Source organism: Alexandromys fortis, unplaced genomic scaffold, assembly GCF_014885135.2.
Source record: "Alexandromys fortis isolate MF-2015 unplaced genomic scaffold, M_Fortis_MF-2015_v1.1 scaffold_78, whole genome shotgun sequence".
NCBI classification, from domain to species: Eukaryota; Metazoa; Chordata; class Mammalia; order Rodentia; family Cricetidae; genus Alexandromys; species Alexandromys fortis.
Genome location: NW_026067977.1, coordinates 3,876,401 through 3,897,284, shown reverse-complemented (window position 1 = coordinate 3,897,284; position 20,884 = coordinate 3,876,401). Strand labels below are relative to the sequence as shown.

The 20,884-nt window shown below is 32.9% G+C and overlaps 1 protein-coding gene across 1 annotated transcript in view; it reads left to right on the top strand.

Moving 5' to 3' along the window:
* Sycp1 (synaptonemal complex protein 1) overlaps nt 1–20,884 on the top strand; it is an 82,852-nt gene that overhangs the window by 41,002 nt on the left and 20,966 nt on the right. Inside the window, exons 14-21 of the mRNA XM_050157530.1 lie at nt 288–388; nt 1,649–1,752; nt 3,876–3,993; nt 5,207–5,277; nt 10,919–11,000; nt 13,703–13,765; nt 14,548–14,610; nt 14,940–15,002. Coding sequence (XP_050013487.1) covers nt 288–388; nt 1,649–1,752; nt 3,876–3,993; nt 5,207–5,277; nt 10,919–11,000; nt 13,703–13,765; nt 14,548–14,610; nt 14,940–15,002 — 665 coding nt within the window. The remainder of the gene's footprint in view (nt 1–287; nt 389–1,648; nt 1,753–3,875; nt 3,994–5,206; nt 5,278–10,918; nt 11,001–13,702; nt 13,766–14,547; nt 14,611–14,939; nt 15,003–20,884) is intronic.

The following is a 20,884-nucleotide window of genomic DNA, read 5'->3' as shown; positions in this document are numbered from 1 at the left end:
TATAAATTAATTAATTAATTAATTAATTATTAAGCTTCTCTATGTAACAGCCCTGGCTCTCCTGGAACTCACTTTGTAGACCAGGCTGGACTTAATCTACCTACCTCTGTCTCTCAAGTGCTGGGATTAAAGGCATGTGCCACCACGCCCATCTTTGTTTTCTCTGCCTAAGTATATTTTTTACCAAGGAAATATACTATAGTTCCTTCTATTGGGAAGTTCAGTAATTTTCAATATGTTTATACTTTAACAGTCATGCTTTTTTCCTCCTGTTTTTAAACAGGAAGAAGACCAAAAACTTTTAGATGAAAAGAAACAAGTTGAGAAGCTTGCTGAAGAATTACAAGGGAAAGTACAAGAACTAACTCTCCTTTTGCAAACCAGAGAGGTTTGTTAGGATATGTTTGTTTCCAATGTTTTGTTAAGAGAATGTAGATTTATAAAGTAGATTATGACATAGCTATTTGCTTTGTAAAGGATTTCTTCACAAATTTCTTTTTAAAAGTATGTGTTCTTGTTATATTTAACATGCTAATGACAGTTTTAAAATAGGGAACCTTTATATTGTAAAGTGAGAGAAAAAAGGTCAATACTTAAGAATCCATTTTATGTATGTTATGGTTTATGATAATTCTGTTTCTTGATGTCTTTAGTATTTCTTGATACATTTAATTTTTAGCTCTTATTAAATGCTGGATTCTTACAGTATTTTTATAATGCTTATATTTAAACTTATCTTTAAATTTAAAGTTTATTTGTAGACCTGTAAAAGAATTGGAACTTTTTATAATAGTAAGAACACCTTAGTCTATAAGACACTTCCTGACTTCACTACTATGTTTCCCTTACTAATATAAAATTTTAGGCTAGGTGTAGTGTCACATTCCTTTATTCCTAGTGTTCCATAGGTAGAGGCAGGCAGATCTCTGTGAATTTGAGACTAACTAGCCTGGTAAGAACAGAGTTCCAGGCTAGCCAAGGATATATGGTGAGAGTCTTCTCAGAAAAATAAACAAACAGACAAATTAACAATAAGCAAACTAATAAAATTTTAAATGGAATTAATTACTTAGTAGATTAAAGTAAAATTTTCTGTCTGAGCTTTAGGCTATCACAGTAGAGTTTACTTGTATTGAATTTGTTATTGCTAATTTTAAAAACTAAAATGATTATCATATTATATACTTAAATTTAAAATATTTAGCTGGACATGGTATTTGTATCTATCTATAACCCTAGTACTTTGGCAGAAGAGGTAGGAGAACCAAGAATTCAAGGTCTCTGGGTAGTGGCGTACACATTTAATCCCAGCACACTGGTGGCAGAGACAGGTGGATCTCTCTGATTTGGAGGCCAGCCTGGTCTACAAAGTGAGTTTCAGGACAGCTAGGGCTATACAGAGAAACCCCATCTCAAAACAAAATCAAACAAAAATTTAAGGTCAACCTCAATTATAGATTGAGTTATTTATTTAGAGACAGTGTCTTTCTTACTTTATATCTCTGGCTTTTCTGGAACTCACTACGTAGACCAGGTCTCTGCCTCTAAGTGCTGGGATTGTGTCACCATGCCCAGCCTAATTGTATCTTTTATATGGAAAAAATCTGGTAGAACATTTGTCATAAATATATATATATTTATTTTGCAGAAAGAGGTCCATGATTTGGAAGTAGAATTAACTGTCACTAAAACAAGTGATCAGTATTATTCAAAACAGGTTGAAGAACTAAAAACTAAGCTGGAAGAAGAGAAGTATGTTTTTCACTTATCTATGTACAGTTTAATTCCTAAACTTCATGATAAAAATAGTTTCCTATTTATATCAATGGATTTGAAATTGAGTTTTATTCCTAAAGATAAAAATGAAAGCCAGGCATGGCAGTGCACAAATGTAATTTTAGCACTCTGGAAACTAAAGCAAGAAAATTATGAATTCGAGGTCTGGGCTTTGTCGTGAGATCTTGTGTCAGAAAAGAAATGGTTTACTTATTTTATTGCTAAGAAAGTTTGTATCATTATATAAAAGACTAATAACAAAGTTAAATCACTTTATATCAGCATTTAGTTATCTCTTGGTATTTATAAGCTTTGGTTTCATAAACTCTGAAGATACACAAATCTGAAGCTAGTCAAGTCCTATATGCAATCAGCAGAATATTTGCATATAAACTAAGTATAACCTCTTACGGGGGAATTTTTAACTCTTCTCTATACTACTTGCAGTACTGAATATAATGCTAATGCTATGTAAATGTTTGTTTTACTATGTTCAGAAAATAATGGCAAGGGAACTCACCAAGGCCAGCTGGCCTGGGTCTGAAAAAGCCTGGGTTAAAACCGGTCTCGCTGAACATAGCGGACAATGAGGACTACTGAGACCTCAAGAACAATGGCAATGGGTTTTTGATCCTACTGCACGTATTGGTTTTGTGGGAGCCTATGCAGTTTGGATGCTCACCTTACTAGACCTGGATGGAGGTGGGTGGTCCTTGGACTTCCCACAGGGCAGGGAACCCTGATTGCTCTTTGGGCTGCAGAGGGAGGGGGACTTGATTGGGGGAGGGGGAGGGAAAGGGGAGGCGGCAGTGGGGAAGAGACAGAAATCTTTAATAAATAAAAAAAAAGAAAATAATGGCAAGGAAGTAGTTTGTATGTTCAATCCAGACATTTTCCTGAATAGTTTCAATTTTGAGTTGGATAAGTCAATTAATGTGGAATTTCTAGATACATAGGATCCGACATTAATTTGGGGGAGGTATTTGTCATATAAAGGAAATTATTTGTGGTTCTTTTTTATTTTGATAAATTGTTTTCATAAGTTCATGTTGATAAAATTCAATATATAAATTTATCTCTAATATTGTCTAAATAAAGTATCTAATGGAGTGATTTCAGCAAATTTAATTTGTTAATAATTATCACCAAGAAAGAAGTCAATTCAAATGCCTGTTGGTGGTAAACACTATTTTTCCTTTTTGATTGCTTCTCAGGTATAGATGAAAATGGTAAGTAAAGTGTTAGGTGTGATGCCTCATGCATAGAATTCTAACCCTTGGGAAGCTGAAGAAGGAGGATTGTTGTAAGTTTGAGACCAGCCTAGATTATATTATAATTCCCAAGCCAGCATACAGCCTAGACCTTTACTTGTAGTCCCGTTCCCTTTTTCTGATATTCTTCTAACAGTGTGTTTTTTTTTTTCAGGAGATCTAGGTAATATTCATTTTATTAAAAATCCCCTTAAGAATTGAGTGGTTATTTATATTTTAGTATTAATTTATGTTTTCCTTAGTATATTTGCTCTTTAATCTCTCATTACTTAGGTAAAAACTATTTTCTTTTCTGAACTTCCAATAATATTAAATAAGAGGAAGTGGTAGATACTCTCAAAATCATATGGTGGTACCAGACACTACACTGCATTTATTTAAAATTAATACTGACTTCAGCCAATAGCAGTAATAATTTCTCTTTCAAACTTTCAAATGGAAAATTTGTAAGGATAATTGCATTTTAGTTACAAATAGTTCATGCTTCAAGAACTGTTCTAATCAAAATTTCAGAAGTTTGAAATAGACTATTGGAAGTAAAACAATTATGTGAAGAAAATGATGTGTCCTTTATATTTCAGAAAAATGTATGTAGGGAATATACAAGGAAATATAATGTGTGACATAATGAAATGTTAATACAGAAACAATTTAAATATATTTGAATAAACAAATTAAAGAAGTAGAATAAGACTGTAATCTGGCTTCAAGACTTAATGGCCAGTATTATGTATAGCCTGCCTTTTTCTTTCCCTTAAGATTATTTTGAATCAAATCTTATATATCATCAAATTTCATATTTGTTTCTGTATATTTTTTTAAAAATAGACTTAAGAATGCTGAATTAACTGAAAGCTGTGATAAACTTTCCCTTGAGAACATAAAATTGGCACAAGAAGCCAGTGATATGGCCCTAGAACTCAAGAAAAATCAAGAAGATATCACTGTGAGTTGACAAAGTTATCAGTAATTTTGCTTTCTTACCTTCAAAATTAGATAGACTTTAAAATAGATGATCTTTGAATACCCTTTTAGCTTAAAAAGTTGGATTATCTTAGAGATGGTATTTTTTGGAGGAAAAGCTGCATACTATTATTTGATATGGTGATAATGTACAACAGAAAATAGAGTCTCCCAATATATGACTACCAGTATATGAAATTAATCTAATTTTAAGCCTTAATACTTTTGTATTTAGTAACATTCTATTTAGTCATAGATTTCTATGGAAGATGTAATATTGAATCATTTTTATTCAAGAACATATGAATTAATATAAATAGTAAGTATTCAAATATTTTAACTAAAATAGTATGCCATATATATTGGCATTGGGATAAAGTGTTGTTGGAGTTCACAAGTTCACTTGTGCCTTTATGGAAGAGAAGCCAGCAGAGAATAAGATTAATTTTGTCCTTGAAAGATGAATTATGAGTTTAGTAGGTAATGATTAATTAAACATTATAAATAAAGGATGCAAACCTACAAGTAACTCTGGGAAATCAAAATTATTTTACTAGCTGCTATATATTATTAGAGTTGTTATTAATACAAGTCCATAAAACAGAACTGTACAAATTAAATAGCTTACTGTATTAATTTGCTTTCTATTTCTGTGATAAAACTTTATGACTTAAAAGCAGCTTGGGGTGGGGGTAAGGAGCTTTGTTAGGCTTACATATCTCAAGCATAGTCCATCATGAAGTGAAGTGTGGGCAGGAACCTTGAGGCAAAAACTAAAAAGCAGAGGCCATGGAGGAGAGCTGATTATTGGCTTTTTCCTTGGGGCTTGTACTGCCTGCTTTATTTATTTATTTTTTTCTTTTATAGAACCTAGGACTACCTGCCTAGGGGTGGCTCCATCAGGCTGAGCCCTCCCATATCAGTCATCAGTAAAGAAAATGCCTCACAGAGTTCCCTAAAGGTCAATGTTATACAGGCAGTTTTTTGAGTTTCCTTCTTCCCAGATACTCTTAATTTGTGTCAAGTTGACAGAAAACAAACAAACAAAAAAACCCCAACCAACCAAACAAACAAAAAAACCAGCAAAACCCTCCCCCAAACCTGGCATATGGCATACTCGTGTAAGTTTTAAATATTAATTTCACTTACATTTTTGTTGAAGCAAAATGATTAAACATTATTTATTATCTTCTTAGAATAGCAAAAAGCAAGAAGAACGGATGCTGAAACAAATAGAAAATTTGGAAGAAAAAGAAACACATTTAAGGCAAGAGTAATGAGTTTGTCTTTGTCTCAAGGATTTTAGAATTTCTTTTCTATTGTTAAATATTGTATAAAGTGAGAATATTAGGTATAGGTTAAGGTTTTAAAATCTTGTCTAAAAATGAAATTATAATAATTTTATACTTAAGTAATTAAAAAATAAAACTTTTATATATAGTATTTAAGCAGTAAAATTATACAAAGATTGAAGTATCATAATCCTATTTCATTAAAGTCTAAAAATTATGCTAACTGTATCTAGAAAATTTAGGATAAAAAATTTTAAATATTTTCAAAAGTATCAACTATTATATAATATTAGAATATTTGTGTTCACTGTTTTAAGAATATAAGTGTTAATCATAATGTAATTTTATATTATTTAAATGAAAAATTTTCCATTAATATTTTTTTAAAATATTTATTTATTTATTATGTATACAACAGTCTGCAGGCCAGAAGTGGGCACCAGGCCCCATTACAGATGGTTGTGAGCCACCATGTGGTTGCTGGGAATTGAACTCAGGACCTTTGGAAGAGCAGGCAATGCTCTTAACCACTGAGCCATCTCTCCAGCCCCCTCCATTAATATTTTAAGCATTGTTTCTTGATATTTTTCACAATAATTATTTGTATTTGTAACTTTATTTTTAGATATTTACTTTTTCCAGGTTTTTGCTATTATAGATAATACTGAAGTAAATAAGGAGCACATGTCTTTAATTTATTAATATGATCTTAGAACTAATGATTCCAGTGACTTGGTAATTTCCTGGTTCCTAGTAGTTTTTATTAATTGTAAGTTGTAAAATACAACCAAGATCATGTTGAAAGCTCTGGTTCTAAATGTTTCAATTGTTGCTTGGTATCATCACTAATTGAGCAATAATTTAAAATTTAAGCCACTTTTTATGATTTGCAGTTACCTTTTGTATAAGCTTTAGAGTTTTTCAAAACTTGCCTGTTGGAATTTTTGTTGTAAAATTATCTAGAAATAGCTATACTCTTTAATCTTTTAAGGGCTTTATTACTGTTGACTTAAGTGATGGAGGAGGGTCATCTGTCTATGTGTTACTTTCACTGGTTAATAAAGAAATTGCCTTGGCCCTTTGATAGGACAGAAAATTAGATAGGCACAGTAAACATAACAGAATTCTGGGAAGAAGTGAAGTGAGGCAGATGCTGTAGCTCTCCTCTCCAAGATGGACGCAGGTTAAGATCCTTCCCAGTAAGCCACCACTTCGTGGTGCTACACAGATAATTAGAAATGGGTTAATCAAGATGTGAAAATTAGCCAGTAAGAGGCTAGAGATAATGGGCCAAGCAGTGTTTAAAAGAATACAGTTTTCATGTAATTATTTTGGGTAAAGCTAGCCGTGCGGGAGCTGGGTGGTGGGAAACGGCCTGCAGCTCCTTTCTACACTTAAGCACCAATGTAGCAATCCTTTATCCATTTTATTTATGACATTTTTATAACTTGTTTTCTTTTAATTTGTGGCAGTTATTTTAATTTAAGTTTTAAAAATTTCTATTAGTTTTGTTTTTTGCTTTGTGTATTTATACCATTGCTTTTATATTTAAAATACTTTTGCCTCCCTGAATTCAAATGCTAGTCTTTTTTTAAAACCTATTATAGTGATGCTTAGCTTTTCTATTTCCTTTAAAAATATAAAAAATTTCAGAAAGCAAAGAAAAAAGTTAAAAAAAAGAAAAAGAAAAAAATCAATCCTTCAGATTACTTGCAATCACATCTATGAATTTATGACTGGGCATTTTTATTTTTTACTTTTGATATGGCATTTTAAAATATATTTTTATTAGTTCTTTGAAATTTTTGTATATTTTGATCATATTCACCTCCTTCCTTCTATTCCTAGATCCATCCCCATCTTCTTACCTACTAAACTTCATGTCCTTTTTTTTTTCTTTTAAATTCATTTAGTCCAATCTGTGATGACAAAAATATTCATGTGGCTAATTTCTGGAGTGTGGCAATCTTTCAGGGGTCATTATAGCCTTAAAGAAAATCTGCTGTCCTTCTCACAGCAGCTATCAGTTAACAGTAGTTCCTAAACTAGGGATGGGGCTTTGTGTCCACCTCTCCTGTCCATGCTGGAATTTTGTTCAGCTTAAGCTTGCATAGGTCTCATGCATGTTATCAGAACCACTCGGAGTTCATATATGCAACTGCCTTGTTGTGTCTGGAAAACACTGTTTCCCTAATAGTCATCCATCTTCTCTGGCTCTTACTATCTTTCTATTCCTTCCACAATGATTGTTGAGCTTTGGGAGAAGGTGTGTGATACAGATATTTCATTTAGAACTGAGCACTCAGCAGCCTCTTATTCTCTACATGTTAATGAGTTATGGGGGTCTCTGTGTTAACTGCCCTCTACTACAAAGAGAGCTTCACTTAACTGTGGGTCTAGCAATAAGTAGTAGGAGTCAGTTTAATACTCTATTTAGCAGAGTAATAGTAGAACATAATCTGGGTGCTCATTAAATGATGAATGAATAATGAAAATATGATATGTTTATATAATAAAATATTATTCAGTTTAAGAAAGAGGAAACTATGAAATTCATAGGTAAATGAATGGAACTGTAAACACTCATCTTGCGTGAGGTAAACCATACCCAGGAAGATAAATATAACATGCTCTCTTACATATGTGGCTTGTAGTTTTGAATCTTTAAATATGTGTGTTTCATTTTGAATATTCATAGTAATCAGGAAACTAATAAAAGGCCATGGATTAGGGGGATTTTCTGGGGCCGGGAGATAGAATGAAGTGATAAAGGGGAATAAAGGGACAGAAAGGATTAAGTAGGTTAAGGATGAGAGGACAGGGAAGAGGAGGGAGCAATAGGAAGGGTAACTAATATTAAAGACCTTTAATAACGTCATATGGAAACCTTTTACGATAGAAGCTTCCTAAATTACATACACATCTAAAAAGAGTTTAAATAAAATTACCACATAGTGGAGAGGACAATGCCATACTAGACACTACAGGCTAGGAAATAAAAAGCTACTGCCAAGAAGCTATTGGTCAGTGGGATTCCATAGGCTCCACCTCCCAACATAGACTATTTTCTTTGCCTTTAGTTATTCTCCAGAAGTTGGTGGTAAGACATTATTTTCTGAGGACAGCACATACTTGAGTCATAGAACATGGAGAAATCAAGCTGATAGACCTGGAAGCTTTATCCCTATTGGCTAGATTTCATAGTGCTAGAAAATGCTATGCACACTACAGGAGGATAAAAGACATCAACAGTCTTACACATCTGTGAACTCTGTGAGCTATGGTAATGACAAGTCTGGCATTATATACCATTATATAGTATAATAGGGGCATGAATGTTATAGGAGTAACCAAAGGATTTCTCCACAAGATAGAACCCATATGTGGCACCATTACCAAGGCCAAGAATCCATAGCTAGATAGTTCATAGGTCTTAGGGGAAGGGCCTGTGTAAATCAGGCTGGACTTGAACTTTCTTGTGATCTTTCTTGTCTCTACCTCCTTGTTGCTGGGAATGTAACTCCATACCTGACTTGATATGCAGTTTTATTTTTTAAATCTTTGTGTGTGTGTGTATTTTATATGTGTATTTTAAGTTTTCTTTTTAAATCATTGGTAACTTGAATGATTTCCAAATATTGTGTGTACATTGAAATTTTGGGTTTCTTATGTTTGGTTAAAGAATGTGCTTTTGAAAACTTCTATTTTAAATCTTTACAATTAAAAATTTGAAATCTTTGGACCGAATACAGCTCTTCATATACTTGTTAGATTGTATGAGGTATTGTGAGTCGTGTTGAATATAGTGATTGATAGTCAGTGCTTAATAATTATTAGCTGTTTACTATTTTCAAGATTTAGAAAAATCATTCTTTGCCATACTCATAATGATTGATTTTGCCTTTTTTTTTTTAATCATTCTTCTTCAGAGCAGCTGTTACCTACAGATATCTATGACTAAACCACTATACTTTTTTGGTTAAAATATGAAAACAAATTTTAAAGAGAAGCTGTTTAATGTTTTACAATTTTTTTAAAGTTTAAATTAATTCGCTTAGTTTTTGAGACAAGGTCTTAATTGTATAGCCCAGGATGGCACTTAGCTGATATTCCTGTCTTAGACTCTCAAATGCTGGGATTACAGGTATTTGCTACCACACCTACATCAAGAGCCTCTGTTAGTGCCTATGTATGTATACTATATGAGTGTGTGGAGGCCAGAGGACAGCCTCAGATGATATTCTACAACTACTGTATGTATCTTTTTCCCTTTAAAAAAGGACATGGTATCTCACTAGGCTGTATCTCACCAAGTAGGTTAGGCTGTCGAACAAGCAATGCTCAGGGTTCTGCCTGTCTCTCCCTCCATGGGACTGGGATTACAAGCATGCCTCAACAACCCCTGCTCTTTAATGTAGTTTCTGGGGATCAAACTCAGGTTTTTTTGCTTGCAAGGGAAGCACCTTATCTGTTGAGTTTTCTCTAGCTCAAGAGACTGTTTTAAAAATAACTTTCAAATTATCTGAGTAATATAGTCTGAATACCTACTTATAATATAGGCTAGGAGGACTTTTAAGTGTAAATTATCTATGAAAAGTGAACATACTGATCATAATTTATACTCATTTAAAGAATAAAGCTGGGGGGGCTTGAGAGATGGCTCAGAGGTTAAGAGCACTGACTGCTCTTCCAGAGGTCCCGAGTTCAATTCCTAGCAACCACATGGTGGCTCACAGCCATCTGTAATAAGATCTGGTGCCCTCTTCTGGCTAGCAAGCATACAGACAAAACACTGTATACAAATAAATAAATAAAAAAAAAGAAATAAAGCTGGCAAGAAAACTTGCTGTTAAACCTGATATTTTGCATTCAATCCCTGGAATCCACATGGTAGAAGGAAAAAAAAATGACCCTTAGAAGTTGTCTTCTGACCTTCATACATGTATTACTGAAAACACAATCCTTTTTCTCTGTCTTTTTCTCTAAATAAGTAAACAAACAAATAAATACATGTGAAAAATTTTAAGAAAATTTTTTTTCCTGGATTCAGTTTTTGAAAGGTCAGATCACAGATTATATTGCCAATACAAAGGGAAACTACAATTAGAAAAGTATCTTCAAGTACATGCTGAGACAACCACCAATATTTTCATATGTAATATACAATATTTTAATAAAAACATTTTTAAAAGAGTAACACATGATTATAATACAAAATTTAAAGGAACAAAGGAGCACATTGGGGAAGGATGATATCTTTTGCCTTTGAGAGAGTCTCTGAGCATGAACAATAATATATGTATATATAGATATCATTAAAATAAATTGTATTTATGTTTTTAAATTTTATTTGTATAACATTTTATATGTTAGAATGATGAAAAAAATATTTGTTTTTTAAAGTAAGAAAATGATGCATATAATTTAAGGATAAATATGTACAGTAACTTAAATGTGGGAATAGAAATGTGCTTGTTAATATAATAGCCATGCATGAAAAGTTAGTAGTCAAAATGAGAACTCAAACCTAAAAAAATTAATGAGCAATAATTAAAAAAATCTTTGGAGATGAAAATATGGTTTGGATTATGAAGCTATTCTTGTATTTCCTTTTAGGGATGAACTGGAATCAGTAAAAAAAAAGTTTATACAGCAAGAAGATGAAGTTAAATGTAAATTGGACAAGAGTGAAGAGAATGTATGTATTTAACAATAGATTGGATTCAAAAATTTAAATCATAAAAAACAATACAGATAATAAAGTGACACGCATAGTATAAATAGTGATCTAGATATTTAGCCATTAACATTTAAAATATGTGTTAAGGTAGGCTAAAGAGATGACATAGCCATTAAAACCATTTGCTGTCTTGCCAAAAACCACCAATTTCAGTTCTTAGTACTCACATAACTGTCTGAAACTCCAGTTTTATGATATTATCTGATACCATCTTCTGGATTCTTTGGATACTGAACTCATGTGGTACATGCAAGCAAAACACATAAAATCTTAAATTATGTGGTTTAAGTTGGGTGGTTTTGAGTATGATACATATTTGTAAGAAATAGTCATATAATTCTAAAGATAATTGAAAAAGGTTCATTTAAGTTTTTTTTCTATTACTTTATGTGAATGTCTTTGCACCCTGTAATGTTTGGTGCCTATGGAGGCCAGAAATCCACTGGAACTGAACAGATGGTTGTGAGATACCAGTAGGTGCTGAGAAATGAACCTGGGTCCTCTGGAAGAGCAACCAGGACTCTTAACTATTAAGGCACCTCGCTAGTCCCAAATGTTCAGTATTTAATTTTGACTTGTATTTCTAGGCTAAATTAAAGGCTCATGGTGTGATAATATGTAATGTACTGAAAAGATTGTACAACAAATGTCACAGAACTATGAAAGTACAAAGTATGTCATGAGTAGACAGTATATAGTGTGTATTGAGTGGATGAAAATTGTGCCAAAGTATAAATACCATGCATGATTATGAAGGCTCCTTCAGTCATTCAGCAAATGTTATCTAACCACCAAATGTGTCCCAGGTATTGTTCTAGATACTGATTTTAGATGTCATTTACTTTGGTGGGTGGAAGCGGTCTAAAGTTTTATTAGGGCAGTAAAATGTTTTACTGATAATAAAATACTTGAGGTTTGAATGAGGAGAGATGGAAGACACTAGAATCATTTGGGAGGTTACTAAAAAGTGTCTTCAGAGCACTAAAAAACAGAGAAGACTCTGGTCTTGAACAGCTTATTTACTTATTTATAAGCTAGTCATTGTGGCTAGTGGATAATCTCAACAGAATCACTATGAAATTTACAATAAAGGAGTCCCTTGAAGTAAGAGCACTAGCAAGATTGTAATGCTGGTCCTCTATATAGATTCTACTACTTGAGCACACAGAATAGCATTTAATCAAAACTTAGTTAAGTCTGGGCATGCTTTCTAGAAGAAGAAACATTGAGTAGGCTTAAGTTAACAGAAATTAGTAGAAGTTTAGCTTGCAGAAGAAGAATATTCAAAATTTAAAAAATATTAGGAGAAACCCCTGGAAGTATGTAACCCTGATAAATAAAAGCAATTAAAATTTATTATTGCTGAAAGATGGAGGTTCAGGTAGAGAGAATGGATAAAGATGAAGATGGGTAGAGAGAACAGTGGAGAAATAGAGGTAAGAAATATGATATTTAAAGCCTCAGTAATTTGTGTTTAGGAATTCAAGTATAATGAAGAGTTTTGGCCTGAGAATTGTTTACCTTTTAGAAATTACATAAAGACTGTTAGAATAGTTTAAAGACAAGCTGATATTTTGGAGGGCTTAAGATGAAGCAGACATTCGAGGTTCTATGTGTTATTTTACTTCACTGAAATTTAAGTATGGGGACTGGGGAGATGGTTCAATTGTTAAAGTGCTAACCATGCAAATATGAGGACTTGAGTTCAGATTTCTAGCACCCGCATAAAAGCTGAGCATAGTGACACAAAGTCAAATCCAGCCCTGGGAAGGTGGAGACAGGCGCATCTCTCGAGCTCATTTGGTTAGCCAACCTAATCAAATTGAATGGCTTCAAGTGCAATGAATGATCCTATCTCCCATGTATATACACACAAACAAGTACATAATATACAGAGTGAGAGAGAGACATAGACATACACATATGAACATAAAGAATTTAAAGTATGATCTATTTTACTAGTATAGAAAATATTAGTGATAAAGAGACTGGAGAGAGCCGGGCGGTGGTGGTGCACGCCTTTAATCCCAGCACTCGGGAGGCAGAGGGGATCTCTATGAGTTCGAGACCAGCCTGGTCTACAAGAGCTAGTGCCAGGACAGGAACCAAAACCATAGAGAAACTCTGTCTCGAAAAACAAAACAAAACAAAAAAAAGAGACTGGAGAGATGGCTCAGCATTTAATAACAAGTAATGCTTTTACAGAGGGTCCTAGTTCTACATCACCCATATTGGGAAGCTCACAGTTGCTTATAACTAGGTCCTTGGGATTTGATATTGTTCTCTGAACTTCATGGGTACCCCCCATACACATAATTTAAAGTAATAGAAAAAAATCTTTTTAAAAAGGAAATATAAGTAGGCATGAAATTGAGGATAGCCTGGTTTACAGAGCAATTTCCAGGACAGTCAGGGCTACATAGAGAAATGTTGTCTCAAAAAATTAATGTATATATAAAATTTATGCATATATATGATAAAATATTAAATTAAGGCAGTTAACATATTACACAAAGGTATATTTTTTAAAGGAGTGAATAAACTGGATGAGCTGATAAGTATTTTTATAAATATATAAAACTATAATTTTACTTCTAAAGTACACAAGAAAATGAAATTCTATTAACAGTTTAAATGATTTCAAATCAAATTTTTTTTAGGCTCGAAGCATTGAATGTGAAGTTTTAAAGAAAGAAAAGCAAATGAAGATACTAGAAAATAAGGTATTATCAAATTAGAAAAAAATGTTTGGGAATAAGAACCTTGTGAAAATATATGACTAGATTTTGAAGGACCAGCTTTTCTCTTATATTCCTGTAGAAGACTTTGAGGAAGAATACAATGTTTTTACTGGTATTTCTTTGAAGAGACTCTGGATTCACCAATGTTAAATAGGCCCTTTTAGAGACCAAAATTTTGTTAAACTCCCTACTTTCACTTTTTCTTAAATTCATGCTCATAAATAGCTATATTTATTGCGAATTGCCTCAAAATGACAAGAAAAATATCCAACAACATTTGGTGCTAATGAAGGAAAATGATTTTTTTTCTTGTGAGAATATTTACTCTAATGGGAATTAGAACAATTTATATATCTGGTAGTTTAGAAATCTCTTAGAAATCTGTGCCTCTTTTATGGTACTTAGGATGTTTTTTGGACTAATACATTTTAATTCAGTTCTGCATGTACTCAGATGAAATAACCCCACTAAGTAATATATTAAAAAGTGACTTAGTTGGTGTTTCAGTAAGAAGAAATGGAGTTCTGTCAGGAGTTAGAATATCATATTAATATTTCTTTATCATATTTAATAACATTAGAATCTCAGAAATGAGAATGAGAGAATAACAAGTAATGAAGACCGATCATATTTATATTTTTACATTAACAGAATGACTTTTAATGAGCCTTATATTATATCATGCAGTATGTTATTAGTTTGAAATTGCTTATTTTGATCAGAATATTGAATAAAATTATGTAATTTTAAAAATAATTTTACAGTGTAACAATTTAAGGAAACAAGTTGAAAATAAAAGCAAGTATATTGAAGAGCTTCATCAGGAGGTAGGTTTTCTTTTTTTTTTTAAAGATTTTATTTATTTATTAAGCATACAATGTACTGCTGGCAAAGAAGGCACCAGGTCTCATTACAGATGTTTGTGAGCCACCATGTGGTTGCTGGGAATTGAAATCGGGACCTCTGGAAGAGCAGCCAGTGCTCTTACCCTCTGAGCCAACTTTCCAGCCCCAGGTTTTCTTAATAATATAAATTTTCTTAAAATTATCCCAGTATTTGCACTATAGTTTTAGAGAGCAATGCTTTCATTTCATTTCATTTCATTTCATTGTAAGTCTTAATCACCGTAATACTAACCATAATTAATTTTCCATAGAATAAGACCTTGAAAAAAAAGAGTTCAACAGATAACAAACAGCTCAATGCATATGAGATAAAGGTATGTGACATTTTAATTTTTGTTTTCTTAAATACATGAAGGTTTAGAAATACTATATTATCTTTTTATAATTTAATGCTTACCTTCAGATGCTGTTAAATTTTTGGGTTGAAGAGACGGGTAATTTTTATAGGAGTGATAGAATGTTTATTGTGATTTAGCTGGGTCAGAATTATGTGAACCACTTAAAAATACATTTGTGCATGCTCTATGTATATATACACGTGTGTTTTATTTTCTTTACTCATATATTATACAGCAATAATCTATTATTTTTTTAAAAATTTTTTTCCTATAATTCATTTTGATCATGTTTATTCTTTCATTCTTTCTAGATCTTACCTACTTTTCTACTGACCCAACTTTATGTTCTTTTTCTCTCTCTCTTTAAAAAAGCAAACAGGAAAAGAAACACACAAACTCTACAAAACTGAAATCAAAATATATAAGCAGAAGATCAATAAGACAAAAAATGCCCAAACAATGCAGAATGTCATAAAAAGCTTACAAAAACCTGATTAATTTAGTATTGACTAACTACTCCTGGGCATGGGGCCTGACCTAGTGGATGTTAATAAACCCAGTGATACTCCATTGGAGAAAACTTAATTTTTTTTCTTCGTCAGTGAGTATCATTTGAGGATAATTTCTTGGTCGGGGTGAAACATGTGTCCACTTCTCCCTCTCAGTTCTGGGACCCTGTCTGGCTTGAACCTTTGTAGGCCTTGTGTGACCATTCCACAATCTTTGTGAGTTCATATTTTCATTATTCCTGTTGTGTCTGGAAGACTCTTTCCTTCATCGATCACTTCTGATTCTTAGAATCTTTCTGCCTCAGAGATCCCTGAGTCTTGTTGCGGAGGACTTTGATAAAGAAATCTCATTCAAGACTGAGTGCTCCAGAAACTCTCATTCTGCATATTTACAGTTGTGGGTCTCTGTGTTAGTTTTCTTTTGTTTTTTTTTTTTTNGGAGACCAGGCCGGTCTCGAACTCACAGAGATCCTCCTGCCTCTGCCTCCCAAGTGCTGGGATTAAAGGCGTGCACCACCACCGCCCGGCTTCTGTGTTAGTTTTCATTTAGTACAAGAAGCTTCTTCTCTGATGAGGGCTGAGCAAGGCATTGATCTAGCAGAATGTCATTAAGAGTCATTTATTGCTATGTCCCTTTAGCAGAATAATAATAGTATTAGGTTTTTCCTAGGCCTAGATCTTAGGTTCTTGGTTTCTTTAGCAGAGTCAGATGTGGAGTCTAGCTCCTGCAGTAGGTCTTAAATCCAATCAGTAACTGGTTGGTTACTTCTAAAACATATATGCCACTATTGGCACCAGTATATCTTGCAGACAGCATACTGTAAAATATGGTTATCTTGTTGTACAAATGGTTTGAGACCCATCAACTCTGTAGCCCTAGAGTGTAAGCCTATGATGTTAGGACCAAATTTTGTCACCTTTCTCTTTAGGCAATGATTGATAATTAGTAAGTATTCAATGAATATTTTTGAATCTTTAGTGGAGAGCAGTAGTAGTCAATATATTAAATGAATACTTTGATGAAAATAAAGTTTTTGGTTTTTCAAGACAGCGTTTCTCTGTGCAGCCTTGGAGCCTTGAACTCACAGAGATCTGCCTGCCCCTGCCTCCCAAGGGTGTGCACTACCACTGCCCAGTGAAAATAAAGTACTTTATAATATCTTGAAATAGTACTCGAAACAAGAAATGCAAATATTGTCATTAAAAATAAAGACAAGTGAGAATTATCAGAAACCTCTGAAAATTACATAGAAAAGTAGTCATAATTATCTTCTGTAATTATACACTTGAATTCCTTGAGACAGAAACTACCAAAAATATTCAAAGCAGTATTATTTACAGTAGCTCCAAATTTAAGATAATGGTTATTCATTAATAGCATGAAAAATCATTTAAGAAATGACCCTAAGATAACCTAAAAGTTGGATTCTGAACTGAAAAGTAAAAATATTATAGAACAAAAAATTTATATGGTCTCATATATATATATGTTTTTGGAGACAGGGTTTCTTTGTGGCTTTGGAGTCTGTTCTGGAACTAGCTCTTATAGAACAGGCTGGCCTTAAACTCACAGGGATCCTCCTGCCTCTATCTCCCAAGTGCTGGGATTAAAGGTGTGCACCACCACAGCCTGGCTATAATAATATATTTTTAAAATGAATGAAGCATTAATAAAATTAAAGTGTTAGTAAAATTAAAGCTGTATAGGTAGAAATCATTTATTTCAAGGATTATAGAAAAATTTTTTGAAAAGAGAATTGTGCTTCACAGGCCTGTAGAATAGCACCAAGTGATTTAAAAATATGTAATTATAATCTCTGAGGAAGAAAGGAGAAAAAATGGCAAAAGGAAATTATTTGAGAAAAATTATTAAAATTTTTTTCTTTTGTTTTAAAATAAATTTAGGCTTTGACAATTTTGTACCTGTTTGTAATACATTTTGGTCACATACTCATTCCTCTCATCCCTTTGCTTCTTACCCTATGCCCCTCTAAACCCAGTAATTATCACTTCTTCCACCTAGTACCTATCTCTTTTTATATCTTTTTGTTTTGTTTTTGCCTTGTGACCCACTGGGTTTAACCAGAGTATATGTATATGAGTAGGAAAATATTCACTGGGGCATCTGTAACTTGCCAGTGACTATATTACAAAGCTTTTGGTTTTTGATTATGTTTGTTTGTTCTTTTTTAAACTTGGCTATCAGTAAGCCCCAAACAGAATAAATAGAATGAGAACTATATCTAGGCAGGCATACATTAGTCAAAGTGCTAAACCAAGGATAAAGAGGAACTTAAAATCACACATAAGAAATGTCACACTATAGAATTGTGAGACAAATGATGATATAAGGCACAAAGACAACACAACAAAGGAATGGCATATATAAAATGCTGGAAGAAATAATCTGTCTTCATAGGATTTTCTACACAGAAAAAATAACACTAAGATCTATGCTACAAGAAATGTTGAAAGAATTTCTTGAGGCTGAAGAAAATGATACTAAACAGAAATGTAGATTAGTTAGAAGAATGAAAAGCATCAGAAATGGTAAATATTAAATATTTCATCTTTAAGAATTTCAAACATTCTCTTGAAGTTATTTTTTATGTCATTTTCTTCTGGTTCATCCATATTTGGTTGTTCAGGTCTTGCTATTGTAGGGTCTTTAGGTTTTACTGGTGTTGTGTTGCTCTTTGTGGTGTAGCATGTGATCTTACCTTTTCCAGGGGCCCTGATGTTGGTAATTTAAATTGTTGAATGCTTAGGAAGATGATGATATCTAATAGGCTGAACATGCAACATGCCCATGATCCAGCCATTTCAATTTTGGGTATCTATCAGAGGAAATTACTATATATTTGTAACACAAGATTTTCATAAGAACATAGAATTAGTTAAGGATCTAAGAATAATTACATAAGCAATCTGTGTTACATTCATGTAATGGAATATTACCAGAGAAATTGACAAACTATTTATATACATAACTATTTGGTACAGGCTTTAAATGAATAGAAAGAATACATATACCATAAAAATATTGGATAAATTTCAAAACCAAATAGTATTTGAGGAAACATATAAAACAGAAAATAGAAGAAAAGTATTAAATAATATTTACTGGGCTGGCAAGATGGCTCAGTAGCTAAAGACTACTTTATTTTTTTTGCCACTAAACCTGACAACCTAAGTTAGATCCTTGGGTCCACTTGGTACAGAGAGAAAACTGGCTCATTCAAATTGTCCTCTGACCTTCACATGCATTGGTTGCATACTTCCGCCCCTCTCTATCTAAATAGATAAGTATAATAAGTTTTAAAAGCACTAAAACAATCTTACTTGTAAATATTAAGAATATTTATAACATTTTGAGGGGGCTGTAGGGGAAACCAAAGAAGATGAACAGAAACTTACTGATATTGGTAATATCTTACCTTAGCTTAAAGTTTACAGTTGATTTATGGATATTGAGAGCATTCTGGTTCACTGTTCACTACCTATGCCTTCTTGGTGGAATTCTTGTCTCCTGCTTTGACATATTTCCTTAGTTACAATTTAACTCTCAGGTAAAGTGAATCTGGGCAATAAGTGCTAATTTAGGGTTCTTTGTATCTCCTGACATTACTATATTTGAGATACAGCTGTGCAATATATAAAATATGAGAAAACAAAAAATTAAAAACATTCTTTATGGAAAACATTAAATATATTTTTATTTGAATGCATGGGGTTTCAGTTAGTTATGGATTATCATAAAATGAAAACTTACCAACTTAAATATTAAGAAAATTTTTAGTTTCTTTCTACAAAGACTTAAAGTTCTTGTCATACAGGTATTTCACTTATTTGGTTAGAGTTGTCCCAAGATAGTTTATATTATTTGTGGCTATTGTAAAGGGTGATGTTTCTCTGATTTTTTTCTCAGCCTGTTTATCATCTGTATCTAGGAGGGCTACTGATTTTTTTGAGTTAATTAATCTTGTATTCTGTCACATTGTTTAAGGTGTTTATTATCTGTGGGAGTTCCTGGTAGAGTTTTTGGGATCACTTATATATTTTGTCATATCATCTGCAAACAGGAAAAGTTTGACTTCTTTTCCAATTTGTATCCCCTTGATCTCCTTTTGTTGTCTTATTGCTCTAGCTAGAACTTTGAATACTATATTGAATAGATATGGAGAGAATGGACAGACTTATCTTGTTCCTGATTGTAGTGGAATCACTTTGCTTTTCTTTCCATTAGTTTGATATTAGTTGTTGGCTTGATGTATATTGCCTTTATTATGTTTAGGTATGTTCCTTGTATCCTTGGTCGCTTAAAACCTTTCTTTTGTCGAAGTCTTTTTCAACAATTAATACAATGATCATGTGGCCTTTTTTTTTTCTTTCAGTTTGTTTATATGGTGAATTACATTGACATATTTTCATATGTTGAACCATCTCTGTATCTCTGATGTGAAGCCCATTTGATCATGGTAGATGATTTTTTTCTTGATTTTTATTGAGCTCAATATTTTTTCTCTGCTCCCCTCTCTGCCTCTCCCCTCCCCACTTCAACTCTCCCCCAAGGTTCCCATGCTCCCAATTTACTTAGGAGATCATGTCTTTTTCTACTTTCTACTTCCTATGTAGATTAGATCTATGTAAGTCTCTCTTAGTGTCCTCATTGTTGTCTAAGTTCTCTGGGATTGTGGTTTGTAGGCTGGTTTTCTTTGCTTTATGTTTAAAAACCACCTATGAGAGAGTTAATGTGATAATTGTCTTTCTGTATCTGGGTTACCTCACTCAAAATAATGTTCTCTAGTTCCATCCATTTTCCTGCAAAATTCAAGCTATCGTTATTTTTTTCTGCTGCGTAGTACTCCATTGTGTAAATGTACCACATTTTCCTTAATCCATTCTTTGATCGAGGAGCATTTAGATTGTTTCCAGGTTTCTGGCTATGACAAACAAAGCTTCTATGAACATAGTTGAGCACATGTCCTTGTGGCACGATTGAATATCCTTTGGATATATACCCAAAAGTGGTATTACTGGGTCTTGAGGAAGGTTGTTTCCTAATTTTCTGAGAAATTGTCATACTGACATCCAAAGGGGTAGTACCAGCTTGTATTCCCACCAGCAATGCAGAAGTGTTCCCTTTACCTCACAACCTCTCCAGCATAAGTTGTCATCAGTGTTTTTGATCTTGGCCATTCTTACAGGTGTAAAATGGAATCTCAGAGTTGTTTTGATTTGCATTTCTCTGATGACTAAGAATTTTGAACATTTCCTTAAGTGTCTTTCAGCCATTTTAGATTCCTCTGTTGATAGTTCTGTTTAGTTCTGTACTCCATTTTTTTTTTA